The sequence below is a fragment of the Leuresthes tenuis genome, unplaced genomic scaffold, assembly GCF_036924035.1.
Source record: "Leuresthes tenuis unplaced genomic scaffold, fLeuTen1.0.hap1 SCAF_8, whole genome shotgun sequence".
Lineage (NCBI taxonomy): Eukaryota > Metazoa > Chordata > Actinopteri > Atheriniformes > Atherinopsidae > Leuresthes > Leuresthes tenuis.
Genome location: NW_027325362.1, coordinates 4,880,755 through 4,902,385, shown reverse-complemented (window position 1 = coordinate 4,902,385; position 21,631 = coordinate 4,880,755). Strand labels below are relative to the sequence as shown.

The 21,631-nt window shown below is 42.1% G+C and overlaps 3 protein-coding genes across 3 annotated transcripts; 2 read left to right on the top strand and 1 right to left on the bottom strand.

Moving 5' to 3' along the window:
- The first annotated feature begins 675 nt into the window (after positions 1-675).
- Positions 676-9,805, top strand: cdc5l (CDC5 cell division cycle 5-like (S. pombe)). Its single transcript, XM_072390561.1, has 19 exons — positions 676-883; positions 1,977-2,080; positions 2,283-2,444; positions 2,881-3,008; positions 3,220-3,319; positions 3,436-3,562; positions 3,655-3,746; positions 3,992-4,136; positions 4,262-4,453; positions 4,587-4,735; positions 6,724-6,889; positions 6,983-7,147; positions 7,272-7,352; positions 7,499-7,750; positions 7,878-7,985; positions 8,142-8,231; positions 8,334-8,465; positions 8,787-8,867; positions 9,431-9,805. Exons 1-19 carry the CDS (start codon positions 839-841, stop codon positions 9,542-9,544), a joined length of 2,433 nt encoding a protein of 810 aa, XP_072246662.1. The 5' UTR covers positions 676-838; the 3' UTR covers positions 9,545-9,805.
- On the bottom strand, positions 9,731-16,795 carry supt3h (SPT3 homolog, SAGA and STAGA complex component). The gene is made up of 12 exons (XM_072390562.1): positions 16,735-16,795; positions 15,625-15,730; positions 13,398-13,482; positions 12,979-13,065; positions 12,783-12,879; positions 12,564-12,700; positions 12,394-12,469; positions 12,040-12,152; positions 11,093-11,194; positions 10,877-11,005; positions 10,665-10,754; positions 9,731-9,998 (listed from the first exon to the last, which is right to left on the bottom strand). Exons 2-12 carry the CDS (start codon positions 15,714-15,716, stop codon positions 9,957-9,959), a joined length of 1,050 nt encoding a protein of 349 aa, XP_072246663.1. The 5' UTR covers positions 15,717-15,730; positions 16,735-16,795; the 3' UTR covers positions 9,731-9,956.
- Positions 16,796-16,812: 17 nt separating this feature from the next.
- runx2a (RUNX family transcription factor 2a) lies at positions 16,813-20,247 on the top strand. The gene is made up of 6 exons (XM_072391546.1): positions 16,813-16,846; positions 17,831-18,021; positions 18,210-18,369; positions 18,731-18,835; positions 18,920-18,991; positions 19,846-20,247. The coding sequence occupies exons 1-6, from the start codon at positions 16,813-16,815 to the stop codon at positions 20,175-20,177; spliced, it is 894 nt and encodes a 297-aa protein (XP_072247647.1). The 3' UTR covers positions 20,178-20,247.
- Positions 20,248-21,631: the final 1,384 nt, after the last annotated feature.

Here is a 21,631-nt window from a genome sequence, read left to right as displayed (position 1 = left end):
AGCACTGGTGGCAAACATCCCAGATAACTTCAGTGTACTATTATATATATTTGAAAAATACAACTCTCAGTTAAATTTACCATACATCTCTACTATGTATCTCTGAATTCCATGCCTTAATTTCACTTTCTGAACATAAAAATACCTTTAAACGAATAATTATTCTCCCTACAGAACTGTACAGTACTGATTTAGAATAAATGTGTAGCCTAAAGGTTTTAGGGTCCACTTGGCAAGTGAACGCCAAGATTGAACTGTAAAATTACTGTTAAAACATTTAATTCGTTTTGAATTAACTATGTATGTGCCATATCTTTTTTACTTCCATTGTCAGCATTAAATTAGAACAAGAGACTGTAAGTTTATAGCTTGTGCAAATCGAAAAACCGAATGACAGTTGTTCCGGTGTTGGGCCAAAATCGGCTTTTCCTTATCAATCAAAGCTCCCAAAAAGTTAGGTCCATTAGGTTCAATCAGATAGCTGTTAGCAAAATACAACTGGTATGGGTCAGGAGAAAGTTGGGTTGAAGATAAAACATCAGAATAATTTACTGTTTGGGAAAATGTAAATGGTTATGTTTGGGGAACGTGTTCAAAGCGAATACACACGGGAACTGATTAGGACATGACACTTGGACAATAATACCCATGATGCCTTTCGGTAGATCCGTTGCAACTCAAGTTTCCGGTGAATTCATGCGCGTTGGCTTCTCTGTAGAAGTGCTCTGCGTGTGGTTGTGTTTTTTCATCATAAAGAGTCCACGATACTTTGGATCATAACTGGCTTTGAATTAGCCATTATTTTTAATTAAAAGGGAGACGCCAGCAAGCCGCCAAGATGCCGCGAATTATGATAAAGGGAGGCGTGTGGCGCAACACTGAGGTATGTGTTTACATGGCTAGCTTGGTTAGCATGATGCTAACTCCCGTACAGCAAACGACTGGGTTCAAGTTAGCCTGAAGCTAATTACGTATTTAACAGGATTCATCTCACATATCGAGTTCATTATATTTGTATTGCTGTTTATTTAGTACTTGTGTAGCGTTGTGCTCGTTACTGAATTAATAACTTTTGAAAAAAGTGTATTTAGATACCACAGATAGCGACATAATTAGAAAACATTTCTGCAAGCGTCAAGATTTCAGGAGCAGTGTTGCTAGTTCGCGCGAGAAAGAAAACTTCCACCGTGTCTGGGAATAAGCTATTCGGCTTGATTTGGAAAAAAAAACGCAAAACACGTCACATCACCTGCAACAGCTGACGATTTTACATATACACACGTGTCAGTTTAAAATGAACACTTAGATCAATCTAATGCAGGCTTAATGCACCTTTCCCGAAGTCCAAATTGTCACCATTAAGGTTAAAATAATCAGTGTTTGGTTTTAAAATAGTTTAAAGTAAAATGTGAGGATCTGTCCAGCAAAAAAGAACAAGTGAAAAGAAAGGTGAAGAAGTTAAATAAAATGATCTGCCTGAATTATTTTACCAGCGAGAACCAAACAAAAATAACTCACCTTTGATAGATTATTTCAGTCAACAGGAGCATATTTCAAAAGCATGGCACCAGGTTTCTTTTTTACATTTGGTGACACTTTGAACAACAACTTACAGTCTCACTGTACATGTTGCATATTTTGGCCACTTAATCACTTCCACAGTTTTCAAAGTAATAAAATACACCTAATTTGCTTATTTTTGTGCCTTACTGGTTCTTACCTCTTTGTACACAAAGAGAATGGAGTAGAAGACAGAATGTTAAACATATTTTCAGTGTACACTGATATGATAACAAGCCCCAAGCTATCAGCTTGCGATTATCAATATTTCAAAGCGACTGTGCAAGTGAGAGCCGGAGGAGGGATATTTGTCAGCAGCATTATTGTCTTATTGTGGTACAGTGAAGCTGATTAAAGTTTGTTCTGACTTCTTGTTTCTGCCTGTCCTTTGTCTGCCTTCCTGTTCATTTATTTAGGATGAGATCCTCAAAGCAGCGGTAATGAAATATGGGAAAAACCAATGGTCTCGTATCGCCTCCCTGCTTCACCGCAAGTCTGCAAAACAGTGTAAAGCCAGATGGTGAGTGTTGAGACAGAGTTGACCAAAAATCCAGCTTTAAACACCAACTTAACTCTGTTTTCATCGTGTTAAACGTTTTACAGAGGTCTCTAAAACCTTTTTTTTTTCTTTTTTATGTTTCCCACGCTAAGATCTTTCTAAGGAGCACGTTTAGATTACCAGCTAAAATCAGGATGTTTTCATTGACCTTGTTTCTGTGCAGGTACGAGTGGTTGGATCCCAGCATCAAGAAAACAGAATGGTCCAGAGAAGAGGAGGAGAAACTGCTTCATTTGGCCAAGCTGATGCCCACTCAGTGGAGAACCATTGCTCCCATCATAGGACGCACTGCTGCCCAATGTCTGGAGCACTATGAATACCTGCTGTACGGTTTCAGGATTTCTTTACATTACACACTCTTAAACCTAAGCAGCCTCTCCTGATTTAGCAGGAGAACAGAGGAGAATTATCCTGTTTGTGTGGATATTTATGGATGGAGGTTGAAATGGAACAGATAAATGATGATGTATGTGTAAAACCTACTGACATGTAATGTGAAATGATTCTCTAAAGGATCATAGTCAAACTGTAATCTTGATTTTGTTGATTTGAGCATCTTGATGCTAACTTTGCTACAGAAAGAGCTCTGTATGGTCTGACTTTCTGCTAGAAGTGGTAATGCAGGTTTTCTCCATCCCTCCGAACCAAAACAGAGTTTACACATGAACAAAATGACATGAAAACAGCAGGATATAGTACGATGCAGTCAGGAACGCTTCATTGAGGCGGTTGTTTATTATCTTGCATTCTTGTTCGTTTAGAGACAAAGCAGCACAGAGAGACAACGAAGAAGAGGTGGGAGATGATCCCAGGAAGTTAAAACCAGGAGAAATCGACCCTAATCCTGAGACTAAACCCGCCAGACCCGACCCTGTGGACATGGACGAAGGTGCTGCAACACACCAAACACCGTCTCAGATGATGATGATGAAGCGGATTTTTAGAAGCATTTGTTTGAACTTCTAGGAATAGTTTAGTTTCCTGCAAGTAATGTTAGATTCATCCTCACAATGGTAGCAGCATTTCTTATGAATGCTTTATTTGACCAGATTTGTGGGTGAAAAAAAGAATAATCTCTTTTTTCTGCTCTCTGTCTGCAGATGAGTTGGAGATGCTGTCAGAAGCCAGAGCTCGTCTGGCCAACACCCAGGGCAAGAAAGCCAAGAGGAAGGCCAGAGAGAAACAGCTGGAGGAAGCCAGGTGAAAATGATTCAATATTTTCAGAAATTCCCACAGAATCAGACAAGCTAGTTGTATTTTGCTGAGAAGGAACACACCCACCAGAGTTCACCTTATTTACTGATACTGTGCTGCAGACGACTGGCTGCTCTGCAGAAACGCAGAGAGCTGAGAGCTGCAGGAATCGATGTTCAGAAGAAGAGGAAGAAGAAGAGAGGAGTGGACTACAATGCTGAAATACCCTTCGAGAAGAAACCTGCGCCGGTATCTGATTTAGTACTGTTTGATATGTGCAGAATAAACAGTGAAGAGCCTAATTTAACCTGTAATTGACTTTCATTCTGGTTTGTTTTAAGGGTTTCTATGACACCAGCATGGAGCAGTATGACGCACAGGAGCCAAACTTCAAACGGCTCAGACAGCAGCACTTAGATGGAGAACTGCGCAAGTCAGTAACACCACAAACCATGTTTTAGAACGTGTTTAACTTAATTTATATTGCATTTTCAAGCTCAAGTGCAACCCAAAGTGCACCGAAGAGCAGAAAGCAACACCTGGAGAACACAAAATAAACTTTCTGAGATGGTAGAAATACAGCTGCATGTATAAAAAGATAAAAAAGGAACATCTTATCAATACAAAAGCATGTCGAAGGCTACAGTACGATATAAAACTGAAAGCTTGTGCACACAGTGAACGTGAGGACAGGGATCGGAAGAAAGATAAACAGAAGATTAAGAAGAAGAAAGAGAGCGATCTGCCATCTGCGATCCTGCAGACCAGCGGAGTGGCCGAGTTCACCAAGAAACGCTCCAAACTGGTGCTGCCTGCTCCACAGGTGACGAATATGCACTCGTGTGATTTTAATGTGTCCGTCCACGCTGATCCTGGGTCTGTCCATTTCATTGTGACCTGTTGTAACAGATTCTTTACCCGTTGTTTGGTTTGACTGTGTTCGTGTAGATCAGTGATGCCGAGTTAGAGGAAGTTGTCAAATTGGGGGTCGCCAGTGAAGTCGCCCGTCAAGCTGCCGAGGAGAGCGAAAGTGGTAACTCGGCCTCCTCCACCCTCCTGTCGGAGTACAGCGTCACCAACAACATGGCAACAGGACTACGAACCCCACGCACCCCTGCTGTGCAGGACAGGATACTGCAGGTTATTAGAAACTCGCACAGATGGAACACCTTATAGTGAATTGATTTCCTGCCTCATTTATGCGTTTGCTTTTATATTCCCATTATTTTTAAGCTTTTTCTTGTTTTAAATATACGACTTTTGTGTCTTTCAGGAAGCCCAGAACCTCATGGCTCTCACCAACATCGACACCCCTCTGAAGGGAGGCCTCAACACTCCGCTGCAAGAGAGCGACTTCAGTGGAGTGACGCCCCAGCGGCAGCAGATTCAGACTCCAAACACTGTTCTCACCACACCGTTCAGGTAGCCACTTCCACCAACATCTGTAACACATGTGACTGTACATGGTCACGCCTTGCTGAGTGATAAAAGCTGCTTAAAAGCACAGGAAGGCTGGAGTTTTTCATTTTACAAACTGATTCTTATTCACAGGGAACTGTAACGAAGGCTCATAAACGTTTGTTGTGTTGGGTTTTTGAGTGGAAATAATGAGTGAATTATATTTTGACTAGCCTAGATATGGGCTGTGTTGTGGAGGAAAGAGTCGTCGGACTCACCTTTGCAGCCTCTTATGGAGAATTTATTGATCAGAACGACACAGAGACATGTACATGGCAGCATGCACGGAAATACCTTAAGACCTTAGTTTGTGAGATCTTCTTAACCCCTTGATATCATTCTGTGTGGATGTGGCCCAAACCCAATCTCTATCTGGCACCTGCTGCTTCATCTTCATTGTGTGGAGTTCACTCTGGTCCTAAACAACATGTGGTTGGAGCAGTGTCAAGGCCCTGCTCTCCCCACAGCTGATTCATTTCTCCCCTTTTTTAGTGCATGTTACTGTGGTGTTTTTGCTTTTGATGGGACACAAAATTGTGGATTGTGGCTGATGGTTTGTTTTTAAGGTGACTTTGTGTTTAAAGTTTGCTTCAAAGATGTTCAGATTAAGTTGATTGTTGCCATTTTGATGGTTAAATAACTCTCCTAACCTATATGCTATTCATTGTTTGTCACCTGCAGAGAGTGATGGTTCTAAAAGTAGCACTGCTAGCTCACAGTTTTAATCACATAAGTTTAAATAAAATAAGAGATGTTAGTGTGAGCCTGTCTGTATACAGACAAAACATCCGCCACTTTAATTTCAGTAACGAATCCCAGACATCCAGGCTTTTATGTGCTGTCAGGCTTTGCTTCAAGATGATTGGGACACTGTCCCTTTAAAATCTTTCAGAATATTCTGTGTACTAATCGAATCGTTGACTGAACGCCGTGTATCGTATCGTGAGATTAGTGTATCGCTACAGCCCTGCAACACGTTAGCTGTGATGTTACAGCCCGTCTGTCTGACATTTGGCCTCATGGCGCAGAACCATTTTCACATCACTAAATGTCAACCTGTGGTCTGATTTGTGTTGCCTGAGCTGTTTCAGTCGAAACGCTCACGCCCATGAGCTAACAGTACATTACAGGTTAGTGAGACCTATTTGTCACGTTGCGAGGCAGCGGGACTACAGTCATCCTAACAGGGTTCAGATTGTGTTTACAGCCAATGGTCGTCGTTTTTGGACAGGTGTTGTCTTCCATGGGAGCTGCAGGTGGATTTTAGGCTTATTGTGAGTTAGCTTGGATGTGTATAACAGTTATTCAGTTCAATAATACTTTATTAATGCCAGAGGGAAAATTCTATTGCTGCTTTTACTATTATTGAAGATATGACATTGTTCTGGATGATAAAATATAAATTGGCTGACAAATATGTGGAAAGTTGGACCAAAAGTAGGTAAAAGTTACACCAGAACTGGAAGGAATCTCAACTGAATAAGGAGTAAAGAACATTAATGGGTTTTCATGTTGGAAGTGTTTCACCAAGTGGCTCCTTTCTGTTGATTTGATTGGTTGAATCCTCTTAAAGATGCTGTAGAGGTATAGTTTAGTCTGGTTTTTAAAGGGCTCGCCACCCTTTGTTTTCCAGTTGACGGTCAAACATGAGCTGTACAATGGCTGATAGTTACCTGGAGAGCAGGCAAATATTAGGGCCAGTTAATTGACTGAAATATTTATTTCTCTGTATCTGATTTCAACAGGAATGTTTGAGGTTGTTCTGCTAAAATCATCTGATGTGTCTCCAATCTCCAACTGTTTCTTGCCACCAGAATGTGTCGTTTTAGAGACCACAGGGACTATTTCTTTGAGACTATTTGTCACTTTTCTTGTTTTTGTAATGTTAATTGAATTAATTTACTGTTATCATTCAGTCCTGCTGTAAATGCGAATCTTTACATCTTAAACAGAACTCCTGGGCAGGGTTCAGAGGGCATGACACCTCAAGCTGGAGGTGTGATGACCCCACGTGGGGCGATTACGCCCGGTTTGACCCCCAGCCGCACGCCGCTGAGGGATAAACTGAACATTAACAGCGAAGAGCAGCTGGCTGACCCTGCGTACGCCAAACACCTGGTAAATAACTGTAAATGCTGTACATATAAGGACACAAACGTCAGCTTTTAGTGACGATCAGTCAATGTTGCTGCCCTTCTCTTCCCATCACAGCAAAAGGAAAGCCTGCAGCAGCTGAGGCAGGGCCTCATGTCACTTCCTGTTCCCAAGAACGACTTCGAGATCGTTCTTCCTGAAAACGCAGAGAAGGAGCTTGAAGAAACTGAGACGGAGACGGGATTTATCGAGGACTCTGCTGATATTGAGGCCCGCAAGCAGGTAATCTCACAGAGCCATACTTGCATGTGCAGGGAATGACCTCAGCTCAGATTTATTCCCTTTGTTGTGTCCCGGTGGCTCAGAGGTCTTTAGTTTAATGAATACCGTTGACTTGTTTTATCAGGCGCAGCGGGACGCAGAGAGAGAGAAGGAGCTGAAGCTGCGGCACACCCCCGTTCAGAGGAGTCTCCCCAGACCCACTGAGGTACAGTCTCACCCTGACACCAGATCCACGAGTGCTCATCAAGCCACTGAAAGGCTGTCTGTTGGGTTTATGGAGTCTCTGCTCTCCGATCACGAGTGCCTTTATTTAAATGAAGAATATCCACTTGTTGTCGCCCGTCTCTGCAGGTAAACGAGTCCGTCCTCCGGCCCTCCTCCATGGAGCCGCTCTCTGACCTCCAGATGGCCGAGGAGCTCATCAAACAGGAAATGATCACCATGCTGCACTTCGACTGCCTCCACCATCCTTCAGCCAACGCCGCCAGTCAGCTGCAGCGCGGCAAAAGCAGAGGCCCCGCCTCTACGTCCAACAACGCCTCGCATATCTCTTACCTTGAAACACGTCCCTACAAACCAGTCAACACAGAGGATATGGAGCAGGTAACGCCCGCGCCACCATTGTTTCCTCTTCACACGCTTTAGGGTTTCAGTACATTTGCGAGTGGTATTGATGGACTTCTGGCAGCAATTTAACCATTATCCATTTGATTAATATAAAAATAAATAGGCAAAGTTAATCCTGGCAGCAGAAATGGAGGTGGTGAAGGGAGGAATGGGTCACGGTGATCTCAGTATGGAGGCCTACAGCCAGGTGTGGGAGGAATGCTACGGACAGGTAAGCATCGTAGCCACTGTCCCCACATAAAAAACCTTAATATCAATCATTTTAGAGAACACATTCCTTGGTAATTGTTTGGAAAATCTGCTGGATTCATGATCTAATGCATTTTTCTGACTGTTTCTAATAATGTCTGCTTCTGCTGTTGTGCAGGTGTTGTATCTACCGGGTCAGAACAGATACACCAGAGCGAATCTGGCATCAAAGAAAGATCGTATTGAGAGCCTGGACAAGAAGCTAGAGGTGAGAAACTACACAAAACTTCAACCTGAGCTTGAATTGTTCAGTTTTATTTTCGAACAGCTGTAAGAGAATCCTGGTCCAATGTGTCCGTGCGCTCTTCAGGTGAACCGTGGTCACATGACAGCAGAGGCTCGAAGAGCAGCTAAACTGGAGAAGAAACTGAAAATCCTGCTCGGAGGCTTTCAGTCCAGAGCGCTGGGACTCCTGAAGCAGCACAATGAACTTTGGGAACAGGTACAGAACAGATTTGAATCTCATCTGCCAGGATTCATTTCAGCAGGAGGAAGAATTAACACTAGAATTCAAAACAAACTCACTATTTCCATTTATTTCCAGTATTCACAGCCACATATGATATCATTCAAGTCATTACAAGTGTATCCTCATGTTGTAGCAAACATTGTAGCTTTAAAAGTGAATGTAACATTTCGTATAATTCAGATGTATTCTTACAAAACTTATCAAAAGAGAGCCTCATTTCCCTTGAGGTGGGCTGCTTAATGATTATTTTTCGACAGCTTGCAGTAATGGTGTTATGCTCATTGTGTCCACCAGGTGGAGCAGGCAGCCACGGAGCTGCAGACTTTCACTCAGCTGAAGAAGCAGGAGGACACCGCCATTCCCAGGAGACAAGCGGTAAAACATTTAACAGTTACTGTACTGAACAGCTCTGTTTTCCAGCTGTAACTCACCACGTTGAGGGGAAAGTGGCTTATTCCTGTTACAGATCTTTTCATATGACATGTAGTTGCATTTTGGACATAGATAGAAATTTGAAGACTTCTCCTTTGACTGTGGGAACTGGCAGAGATTCCTCCTCAACACTTCTCCTCTGCTTCTCCAGGTCTTTCTTAAGATAACTGACAATAATAAAAGCAAAAAGGTTTCAGCTTAGCTTTAGCACTCTGAAATTACACTTTGAGCTGAGGAATATTGTTTCAGGGTAGAGGGAGGCTGTTACTTAGGCACCAGGTGTGAAACAGACTGTTTTTTGTGATAAATTTTTATTTTAATACCAGTTCAACAATTAAGGTCTGCTGCAGATTGTTAATCCATTACAATAATCAATGCAGCAGGAAACGTCAGTTTGTTTAGATGTCTGCACATCCCTCCTGTTAACCCGACTAAATAAAAAAGTGGTCCAGAAACATCACCTTTAGCCTTGAAGACTTAATTGACATGTTTCTTGTGTGTTTCAGGCTCTGCGGGAGGATGTCGAGAGGCAGATGGAGAGAGAAAGAGAGCTTCAGCAGAGATATGGAGAGCTGCTGATGGAGAGGGAGTCGCTGGTCAACAGCGCTCAGAAATACTGAACAACACAAGCTAATCATACATTCATTCAGAAATTCAAAGACATTAATATCAAGCTAGCAGCTGCTCTGAAATACAGCTTTATTCCACCCCTCCCCCACCCGAGTTGTCGTGTTGAACCGTGCGGTCTTCTAAACATTGCTGCAAACTCCAGAGATAAATTCCTCCTCTGTGCTGATGTTGCTACGATGTCACATGTTGAGTTTGAGCATGCTCAATAGTTTTCTGTAGTAGTGACCAATAAAGTTTCTTTTCAGCAATGACGTGATGCATTTTAATTAAGGCGGGTGGGGGGGGTCTGTGAGCTTGAGCGATTCAGTGTGGGTCAAAAATTCCAACACACCAGCTTACCGGGAAAAAGTCTTCATTATACCAAGACAACAACAATGTGTTCGGAGGTCCATGTGAGCGCTCTCAGCAGGCGAGGAACGCCATCCCAGTCCTCCGATACGCACTCTGACAAACAGAAAGACGACAGTGTTCAGCACTGATCCAGAGTCACCTCTGAGTGCAACATGTTGTTGTTTAATGGGAAAAGCTTGGATTTTTCCCCATGTTTCTGCATGTAAACACATGGTTCTGCTCATGACTGTCTCATAATGTTTGGAAGGCGTTAAGGACCCTTAATTTGTGGAGGTTAAACTCAGAAGTTGCTGTTTAAGCTAAGAGTTTCTGGATTCTATAACTATAAACTTTGGCTTGATGTGGAATTTAGAGGAGAGGAATCAGGGAAACCAGTAATTTACAGGGCTGGGCACTTTAACGTTAGCTAATAAATTCATTATCGTCAACAATTATTTGTCTCCCATTAGCGCAGTTTTTATTCTTTATTATTTTTATTGTAAACGTCTGTTGCTCACCAGCTTTTATTTTGAAAAAGCCTCATAAGTTGCTTCCAAGTTATCTGTAAGCTCTGTAACGTTGAATTGTCTTATCACCGGAGTACTTCCATCATATGACTGTACAGTTCCAATAACAGTGTGTTATATGCTGCTTTTGAAGTCATTATTGGATTTTGCATATAACAATGGGATTAATCCCAGGAAATCATGCGATTAAAGAATTTAATATTTGCCCAGCCCAAATAAATTAACATGCAACTGCTTGTGTGTGTGTACATACCGTATGTCTGTAGTTGTATCTTCTTATAGCCTCTCTGATGTGACAGGGCTGGATGGCTCCACTGGGAGGCTCCACTGCAGCTGGACAGCTCTGAAACGCACAATTCAGCGTTAGGATCTGCTTTAGTGACATAAATGGCATTATTTAAATCCAATGCTCATGTGGAGCTGGTGAAAATGAGAAATAACCACTGATGAGAAGCCTGTACACACCTTTTTGCGTTTCCTCTGCCTCGCTCGGCTGTCCACGCTGCCGTTACCCTGCAGGAGGGGCTTTGAAGCGTGGGAGGACCCTGGAGTGGAAGGAGGCGTGGCCTCAGGTGAGTCTGGATCCTTCTTCACCTAGCAGGGAGAAAGTCAAATTAAACAATACCTAAAATTAGCGGCTGAAAACTACTTAATTTACTCAAATTACCGCAGCGTGCGTACCTCGTGTGTGTTGTAGTGGATGTAGCTGGCAGAGATCACATGACTGACGGGATCAGTCTTTGCCATCATTTCCTGCTTTATCAACAGGGACAAATCCACAATCTGCAGAGATGGAGAGAAACATTTTTACAGCTAAACTAACTGTCTTCATGTCTGTCCAGAAATGTAGCGTACATAGAAACACAATAAAGACTTTTAAGGAGTTATTTGAAAAAAAGCATTAAAGGGATAGTGCGTCATTATTTTAACAGACCATCATTTACTTTGTCACTATTTTCTCAACCTGCTGCTTATCAGCTGTGACTCCAAGTTCTGCCAGTCTAATCCCCAGAACTACAACCACCAGACTGTAAAAATGATTACAAGAGCAAAGATGACGGTTTGAGCCAGAGAAAGAACTGCTGGTAAGAGATGTAACCAGACATCCATCTGAAACAACTTGTGGTGGATTCAGCAGATCAGGATACGCTGGCAGCCACAGTGCAGTGACGCAGACCAACGTTGTTCACTGAGAAAATAGTGACACAGTAAACAATGTTCTGATATATTAGTGATGCGATGTACAATTACCTGTAATGTGATAATTAGTCCCTGCTCTCAGTAGCTCTAAAAAAGCGAACTACCCCTTTAAATGGCTTTAAGTTGGGCCAATAAAGCCTGAGTCTGAGATATGTCAGAAGATAGTCTTTGAAAGTTTGGATGTTGCTGCAATAAAGATACAAATTCTAATAACATAAAGGCTTCTAAATACAAGATGGATGCCAAGATTCGTTTAACCAAATATAATATGGTCACAATCTCTGAATAATGAGCTCTGTGATGTCACAGTGAAGGTGACTTTAGAAATATAAAAGCTTTGATCACCAATATCCAACCATTTCAACCTCTACCTAACATTTTCTTTTTGCAGGGACGGGAAGAGGCAGCCCGAAGAAAACCTGCGTTACCTGGGCAACTGTTTCGTAGGCCAGGTATGAGAGGATCTCCATGGCGATGCTGTTGGGTTTCAGCTCCAGGCTGCTGCAGTCCAGCCAGTCCCGAAACTTTGACGCTTTCTTGGCTGCAGCACAGGCAAACAACACAAACACACAAGAGGTCACAACGAGCCTGAACCGTGAGCCCAAATGGGCACAAAGGCATCAACAATTCCAAAGTGGACCAGATGTGATCCTGTCCAGACATTTATTCTTAATCTTGGGTTACCCCTGGATTAGCTTTGCACACTCTGAGCTTCAGTTCAGCTCAAACTGACACCTTTTCTGGAGATGAATCAGAATAAAATCAGAGGGGATAAATCTTACCGAAGCTGAGCTGTCGGCTCTCGCAGAACTCGGTGTACTGAGCCTGGTCCATATTCTGGGTCCGGCGCTCCATTCGCTGAGTATTCACACAAATAAAATCATCAGTTTTCTTTACACCAAACTTCAAGATACGGTCAAATTGGTGCTGCCAGTAAGTGGTGACCTCTGACCTCCATCCTCTCCTGTTTGACTGGGTCTACTTCCTGTCGCTCAGCCAGTGACAGGAGTTCACCGGTTTGATCCATCCACACCAGGAAGTCCTGGGCCAACCGCTGCCTCCGCTGGTTACCGCCGGCTAAAGAAGAACCTGCGAACACGACACAACTCGGAGATAAAGCCCGAGTTTCTTTGTTTTCGTGTGTTTTTATGATAAACTGTCCCGTGTTTACCTGGTTCCTGCTGAGGGTCTTCATCCTCTAAAGATTTGAGCAGCTTTGACTTGTAATCTCGAAACTGGAGATATTTCAATAATCGTCCCATCTTCCTCTGGTTTCCAGACAAAGAAGAAGGTTGGAAAATGATTCATTTCAACGCCACAAATCAGTGGGGCTGACTTGTAAAGGGAAGCTTGCATTCAGTGCGTACCTTGTCTCTCCTCATCAGGAAAAGGATGTCCTCGGCTGAAATGACCCTGGAACCACGAAGCGCTGCGCCCTCGCAGGCATGTTGCAGCTGAAAGAAAAATCAAATCAGGATCACACAGCAGAGTCCAGCTACACGACTTTTCGTGTCAATCAGACGTTCAGCAATAAAGCAGCTGTCTGAAATCAGCTGTTGATGATTCTAATGATCCAGCAGACTGCGCTCATGTTTCAGTGACAAACTCCCAGCAGCTACTCAGACAACATGTCAGTAAATCTAGATTTCTACATAGATTTTATTGGAATATTTTGTATATCTGGCATGAATAGAACCACAAACATCTCTCAAAGTGCTAAAGTTCACTGAATGAACTGAACCTCTAAGTGCAGACGAAGGTAAGACACAGAAAACATCTGTCTTACCATCGTAATGAGCTGTGTGTGCACAACATCTTCCACCAGAGCCGCCGTCTCCTGCAGAGGCCTGCGAGCGTCTCCCAGAGCAAACCTGGAGAACCAACAGGTGCAAAGGATCAGCCAAACAGGACTTCCGGTAAATCTCCTGCGGCTGTGAAATTTAAACTGCAGCTGTTGCTCATCTGTTTAAGAGCTCAGCATCTGTGGGACTGCCGATAGGCTGCTGCTTCAGTGCCGGGACGCAGAGGAAGGACTAGAAACAACAATGATGATAAACTTTTTCCTGCAAAAATGGTTTTATCTGTGATGAATTCCCACAAACAGCACCTCTCTTCACGCATTACGCAAATGATGGCAACATGACACCAAACACGGCAACAAGGAAATATGGTGAAGCGTGGCTTGTTCTGGGCTTCACCGGCTCAACAGCGGGTGATGAAGACAGAACAGTGTGTCAAACGTCTCAAAATATTAGCACCTGACAGTTTGAAGCCGAATAAGTTACGATGCCACTTCTCATCCTGACCTCACAGAACCGTCGAGTTGATTTAATAGACTTCAGCTGTCGTTCACAACAGTTGTTTCATCAAAGCTGTGGACAAAGATCTGCTTTATGACTGAATGAAACTAAATCTTACAGGAACTACCGGTGCAGCCGGTTTTCTCACTTTGGTCTTTACTGTTTTTGATGTTTCGTCCTCTTTGCGGGTGGCAGTCAGTCTGTCTGGCTAACCAAGTGCAATAATCTATGTGGTGTGCAATAACCTTACTTTCCACTTTATACTGACATTTATATACGTACTATTATTCATTAGCATCACTATTCACTATTGTTCTTATTATTTTCATCACTTTTACTGGTATACTATTAGTTTTATTATTATTATCTTTCCGTTTATACGGATGCTGGTGTTGGGTGTTTTTCCACTTTTGTTTATTCTGTACATTTCTGTGTATAACAGTGCTGAGCGTGAGTGAGATGGAGATTTCCCAGAGCGAACCTCCCAAAGGGATTATTAAAGTCTATCCATCATACTGTGAAAATTTAACTTTTTTAAAATAAAATCATCAGAAAATCATCAATTTGCATTTACATTCAGATGAAAAACTGCACTTGAAGTATAGTGAAGTAAAGTCTGTCTATATAAACACAGATTGCAAATGTGTACACACACACACACACACACACACACACACACACACACACACACACACACACACACACACACAGTTTAACCACAATTTGGTCAAACCACAATTTGCATCCAATGAGGCCACTTCCAAACTAAGCTAAACCCACATCCTGCAGCTATTTTCTTCTCTCATTTCTTCTCTTCCCTCCGTCTATCCTTTCTTTTTTCCCCCATCACACACCTGACAGACACCCCCTCCTCCTCCTCTTAGGTCTGAGCTGTGATTGGCCGTCTGGAGCCATCAGTCACACAGGTGAGAACAGCTCTGGTTTGGGTTTGCGGGCATGTTGGCCTCAGGATTGCAGATCTGGCTTCAGGCAGAGCGCTGGTTTCAGGTTTTGGGGTTTAGTTTGGTTTCAGCCTCTCTGACCGCCACCAACAACCTCTCTGCAGCCCGCACTCAACACGAGGTGAGTACATCGCACTCATGCACCCACTCACACTCATGGATGTCACAGCATGCAGCTCGCATATTTGGAAAAATCTCGTTTTGTGCAAACAAACATTTAAAAATCAGAAGATCAGTTTGAACGTAGTGGACTTAAATGGATCTCTACTGATAGCTTCAATAATTTGAACTAAAACCATAAATTTTACACCAATTTACCAAATTTAAGAGCTGAATCTCCATCCTCTTTTTCCCTGTTTTGACCTAAAAGTGATTCATCTGTCATTCTGCTCACCGACTAATCATTTCCAGCCTGCTGCAAACTCAACTTTAAGAAAAATTAAACCTGTTATTCATACTTATCATACTTCCTGCTGCTCTGTGGTTTTAGGATTTATTTTGCACACTTGCTTGAAACTGAATGAGCTGAATGTCAAAGGCTGAGAGTTTAAATGACTCAGATGAAATGTTTAGCCTTTTATTGTCATCTCACTGTGTAAAGTTCTAGTTCAAGACATCTCAATGGGATTGTTGCGGCTCTGTCGTTTGTTAAACAGGTTTCCATGGCTTCAAACAGTCTGTTCGGCAGCAGCAGCAGCAGCCCAATGCTGTACTGGGGTGAGATCTTTTCCTCTGTGTGTGTGTGTCTTACATCATGCTCTGCAGCTCTGGGATGAAACTGGTCCTGGAAGCTGGACGGTCTTTAGAACTAGAGGCAGCAGATCCAGCCATGGGACTGCTCATAACCACACATACACCTGATGACACAAGAACAAAAAACATTAGGCAAGAGTCAAACATGTATTGATGGGTTGTGGATCATTCCTGAGCTAATATTTATGATGATGCCACTCATCGATATGTTGAACAATGTCAGCATCTTAAAGAAGTGTGATGTTGTGTCCCGATTACCTGTTTTTTTTTTTTACAAGCAAGACATTCGGGATTCAAGATCGAAAATAATTTAATATTAAACTTAAAGTCGTAGATTAACAGTTTCTTTTATCAACCTTTAAGAGAGGAAACGGAGGAAAAGAGCTTTTTGCTTTCATACATCTGATAAACTGTAAAATATCATCTTAAAGTGCTTTAATTTGTTTACATCACAGCTTAAGATAATGGCATCAATTCACTTGATTGGTTGAGCTCTTCAATTAATCAATGAGCAGAAAAATGAGTAACAGAGTGATATAATTCCCTATTTATTCATCAAGTGAAAATATAAAGTTCTTGTATCTTTTTACAAAAAAATATAATTTCCTTTCTTTGAGAAAACGTTTGTGCTTTTTACATGTTGGATTCTGCAAAAGCTGTTCATTATTTGTAACATTTTTCTATGATTACGTTATTATTTCATGTGTTTAAAAAGAAAAAAAGATTGTTTGTGGTCTGTTGACTTCAGATCTCTCAAAGGGATTCCGAAGTTTGGGTATTTTTTTGTCAATTGTGTGGGAGAGCAAAACAGATAATGAGTGGCTTAAAATAACAAAATAGCAGAACAGATATGAGGCGAATAAACACACTGTTCAAACACACCCCTTCATACGCTCAGAGCTGGACAGGTGCGGAGAGGTGGTGTGACCGCAGTAACTTCCCCTCCGGCAGTAAAATCTGAATGATAATACAGCGCAGTTCCCTCCTATTCAAACACTGCGGTGAATAAAGCACAATACAGAAAACAAAAAGAAGAAAGGCGAACGGGAGGATGGGGGAACGAGAAGCAAAGACACGGAGAAGAAGGTGGAAAAGTGAATATTCTCACCGGAGTTTCTCAGAAACCAGCCGCAGTCAACTGCTGCTGTTGAGTTTGTCGAATTTGTTCGATTCCAGGCGCGCGCTGATGACGTACGTGTCCCCGGAAGCGTTGGACTTTGGTAGATGTAGTTTTTCTGCCTTTTCCACGTTTTACGTTAAAAAAAGTTTTATTTTACGTGAAAATATGTGAACAAAATATGTGAAGAAAATAACGCCCTATGGCACACCATTACTTGGTAATTTGACCTGTGCGCTCGGTTTACAAGTGAAATATTGGATCAATTTGGACAAATTAGCCTTTTAGTCTCAGTTAAATTCAAACGTTTTAGCTAATCTAATAGCATTGACCTGTTGAATTGTTTAAAAAAAAACGTTATTCGCCTTTGGCTCATTTTCCGTCCTATTCAACAAATTCTATTGCAAATAACAACACTTTTTTGTCTTTTACAAATTAGGTGTCATATTTCAGATATTTAACACATTACTATCCAGTCTATTGAACCTGTGGGTTTTGTCACACCTCTGCTGTGTTTGTGTGGACGTTTGCAAGCCCCACAAAACAATCAATAGTTATTTTAGATTAGCTCATCTTTACATGGAAGTATGTGTATTACACCCCTTAGCCAAGATGTATATTAATCTTAATTTAACGTGAAACGTAAAAAGACTCTTTACAAATGGTGCACCTCATAGGTGGAGAAAATATATTTTCTAATACACACATGCCAAACAGAGACCGCATCACTGTATTCTTACACTCGCCACTATTAGTTGGAGAGGCGAGTTCTAAAATGCCAGCTTGAAAGCACACACAAGGGGGAATAGTTTCGCCCCTGTTTCTAATTCCCGGCTGCTTCAGAGGAAGATCTATGGTGGATCAATTTTGACCTCATTCCGCCTCTTTACTTTCACACATCAGAAGGTGCATCAGTCACAGCTTAAAAAGTATGTGAAAGAGATTAAAGTTTGAAACAAACCATTTGGACTCTTTATAGTAAACATGTTCTTGTTTCAGACAAAACAATCATGCCTCCAACATTTTATAGGAAAGAACAAAAAGACTAGAACCGATAGAAAGCTTTTTATGCGTTACTCTTTTTCAGATAATGTGGGGAAATGTCGGTTGGCGCCATCACCTAACAGTCGCCCACATGATGAGCAAGAGGAGAGGCCTCTGCACCATCGCAGCACAGCATCAGCCAGAGGTCTGGTACAGACTGACAGCCCAAACTTTCTCTGCAGCAGCCTGCCACAGCACTGGAGGTGCAACAAGACCCTGCCAAGAGCTTTCACTGTGAGTAACCCAACTATAAGTCCATCTCTCTGTCTTGTTAACACGGCCTTCAGTTCAGTGTCAAAGGTAATTTAATGTTGTAGGCACATGACTTTTATCGTCCAGTTTGCCTTTTTGCTTTTTGCTGAGTCTGGTTTGCTCAGACTCAGAAACCCCTAAGAGGATCCCTCTTGATGCTTCATTTAAAGGTGGTCGCCCTAGGCAGTGACGTGCCTGATGGCGTGGTTGTGACAGTGATGGCTGGCAACGACGACAACAGCAGCGCTGAGCTACGCAATGCGACAACAACTATGAAGCAAGGTTGCGCCCACTTTAACGACCTCCGCTTCATAGGTCGCAGTGGCAGAGGTACACAGCCAGATGTTTGCAGTGTTTTGAACTGTTTTTCCTCAAATATAGTCATTGTTGTTTCCTGTGACAACCTTCACATTACTTACTATACTTTGGGAAAGCCATTTTACGCATTGAACGCACCATTTCATTAGTCAAGTTTATTTGTTGAACTCAAAATGATGAGTGTGGCTGAGAAGGATTTACAGCCACAGGGTAGACTCGTGTGTTTCTGCTATCTGAAATGTTACTTCAGATAAATGTCTGCTTTTCAAGCTGTAAATGAGTCACTGTAACATCCAAGTACCCTGGACTGGGCAGAAAAACGAAGTGTCCTTCAAAGTGCCACTATTTTATGTGTGTTGTTTTGTTTTTTCAGGCAAGAGTTTCACCTTATCAATAAATGTGATGACCTCGCCTCCTCAGATCGCCACCCTGCACCGAGCCATCAAGATCACTGTGGATGGACCTCGGCTGCCGAGACGTAAGTAACCATCGGTGAGAGTAAACTCAAAGTTGCTGCGATCCATTTTTTAAATTTCTTCACACTCTTTTTCTTTCGTCACAGGGCAGAGACAGAAGGAGCTAAAGCCGGGAGTGTTCAGACCTTCCAGCTCCAACATCAGCAGCATCAGCAGCAGTTCTGCCCCATCCGGTACGAGAAACAACTACACAACTATAGGTTGTAGTGGAGTGGTCAAGTATGAGCTGGTAGAAGAACCTTTTAGCTAGTTCTTAGCAACAGTGGGAACTGAATTGTACTGCACAGGTAAATTACTCTTCATTGAACACACTGACAATGGAGACAGGACATATGTGCTTCTGTGCAAATGACTTCAAATGAATTGATCAGACTGGGTGTTGGTTGTAGAGGATTCCCTCCTAATAAGGATATAAAAGCTGCCTTGTAACCACAGGAATTTTCTTCGATGATAACCCTAACCCTAACCCTAACCCTTGTAGAGGGTCCTAACTTCGCCCCCAGCACCACCTAAACCTCGTCCCAACTGTGAGGCATGATGGTAGGAGCATCATGGATTGTGGCTGCTTTGCAAAGTCAAGACCCAGATGCCATCATTTAGGGAATAATTCAGACTATTTCTAGAAGTGTTACGACAGGAGTCTGTGATCAGAGGGTTAGGAGCTTTGAGATGACACATTGCTACAGAGCACAAGCAAATCAACAGCAGAGGGGTTGGAAATAAGGAGAAAATCCATATGAGAGGTAATGACGTTTGCCCAAACTGTGGAATGATCTGAAGAGGGTTTTATTTTCAATTCAGACATCCCAGATATTCTCATGAGAAACAATCCAAGTTTCCTCCTCGTTGTTGCACTTTTATAAGTCATTGTGAAGTAAAGGGAGATTCAGGGATGTTCGCGTATTATGGAACAACTGAGGAAACTTGATCCACTGATGAAGACCGTGAGATTCAGCTGAAAGCTCCAGAATAAAAACATATGTTTATGCTGACGATCTTTTTCTCTATTCAGACTGTAGGTCATTTTCCGCCTCTCTATGGACCAATGAGCCCTCTTTTCTGGGTCAGGTGACCTCTCTGACCTCCTCCTACGCTCCAACTCCCAGAATGCACCACCTGTCTGCCCTCCCCTACTCCACCCAGCCCCCTTCCTACAGCTCCTACCTGTCGTCTCCTCCTGCTCCTCCTCCACTGAGCCACAGTGGTTCGTTCCAGCCGAGCAGCTTCTACTATGGACCGAACCAACAGGTGGACGACCGCCACGCCATCACTGCGCTGACCAACTACATAGATGGGGCGTGTTTTGCCATGAGGGGGGAGGAGCCTGTCTGGAGACCTTATTGATGATTGGATGTGCTGAGTCATCTCAAAATAACGTAAAAAATTAACCAGGTTTTCTGTTTTGTTTTCACCTTCCTGTAAAAAGTCAACTTTGATGACTTTGTCCTTTTCATTTTTATTTATTTTGTAATTATACATTTGGATTTTGTGAAAGAATAAGTTATCCAAAAAAAATCACGCAGCAGTTTCTCCTTTTGATATTTTTAGGATATTAAACCTACATTTACTTAACAAGTTCACACAAACTGCTGTAATGAAACTGTTTACCCTGAATTCATCTGCTGAGGGTTGAACAAACTTCTAAAGATATTCTAAACAAATGCAGACAATAAAATTTTAATTGTTGCTGATTTAGATTGTGCGTGTTTATAATTGATTAAATAATAAAGAGAATTTTAGGCAGAATAAATGACAGAAATAATGAAAAAACACAATCCTAACAAGCTTGGTAATAAATAAAAACAGTAACATCTATAGAGCAAAACACGTTTTAAATACAAAAAGCATATAGATAAATGAAGACATATTGGTACATATGTAACTTGTTTGAATAAACATGATGAACAAAGTGTTTTAATATAAGACTGAAGCTATGAGACCCTTCTCTCCAGTTCAAGCAAACTCAGCTACTGATTGGCTGTTGTTGCTGCAGTGGGCGTGGCCTCAGGTGGTCTATTGAAGAGTCTGCATATGGGAGAAAGATGCATGCTAAGTTTTAAATTTACAGAAACTTTAAGGACCATTTTACTCATGATCCAGGAAACATTAGCGCAGTGTTTCTAAGTCCCGGTCCTCATGACTCACTGCCCTGCATGTTTTCGATGTTTCCTTCCCGCATCACACCTGATTCAAATGATCAGCTCGTCACCAAGCTCTGCAGTGGCCTGATAAGGAGCCATTTGAATCAGGTGTTGTGTAGGAGGGAAACATCGAAAACATGCAGGGCGGTGAGTCATGAGGACCGGAACAGCATCTTCTCTGGTGAGAAACACTGAACAAAAATGTGAATAACAGATGAATCTGCACCCGAGCGGTTCGTGTCTTATGAAGAGGAGACGAGGTTTCTTGAGCAGGAATCATGGTTCTGCTTGGCTGACTTTGTATTTTCAGTCTTAGAATAACTACGTGAGGAAAAAACAGCTGAAAGCAGGAAACAAAATGCTTTTTTAAATGATATTGTTTCCCTAAATTATCACCAAAGGGCTCCATATGTGCACTTAAACTACTTTTTATTCATTCAAATATTAGGAAAATCAACTTTGCTCGAACATCTTGAAAAACAGCATCTTTTTCTTCGGCCTTACCAGAGATTTCTTTTTAACCAACGAAATTACTTAAAAGTGGATTTAAGGATGTACTGACGCCATTCTTTTCAAAAGGGATGAAACATTTATGTTAATTTACTGTATATTAAATAACTCTCTCTTTGGATAATGTGTGATTAGATTTAAAGGTCA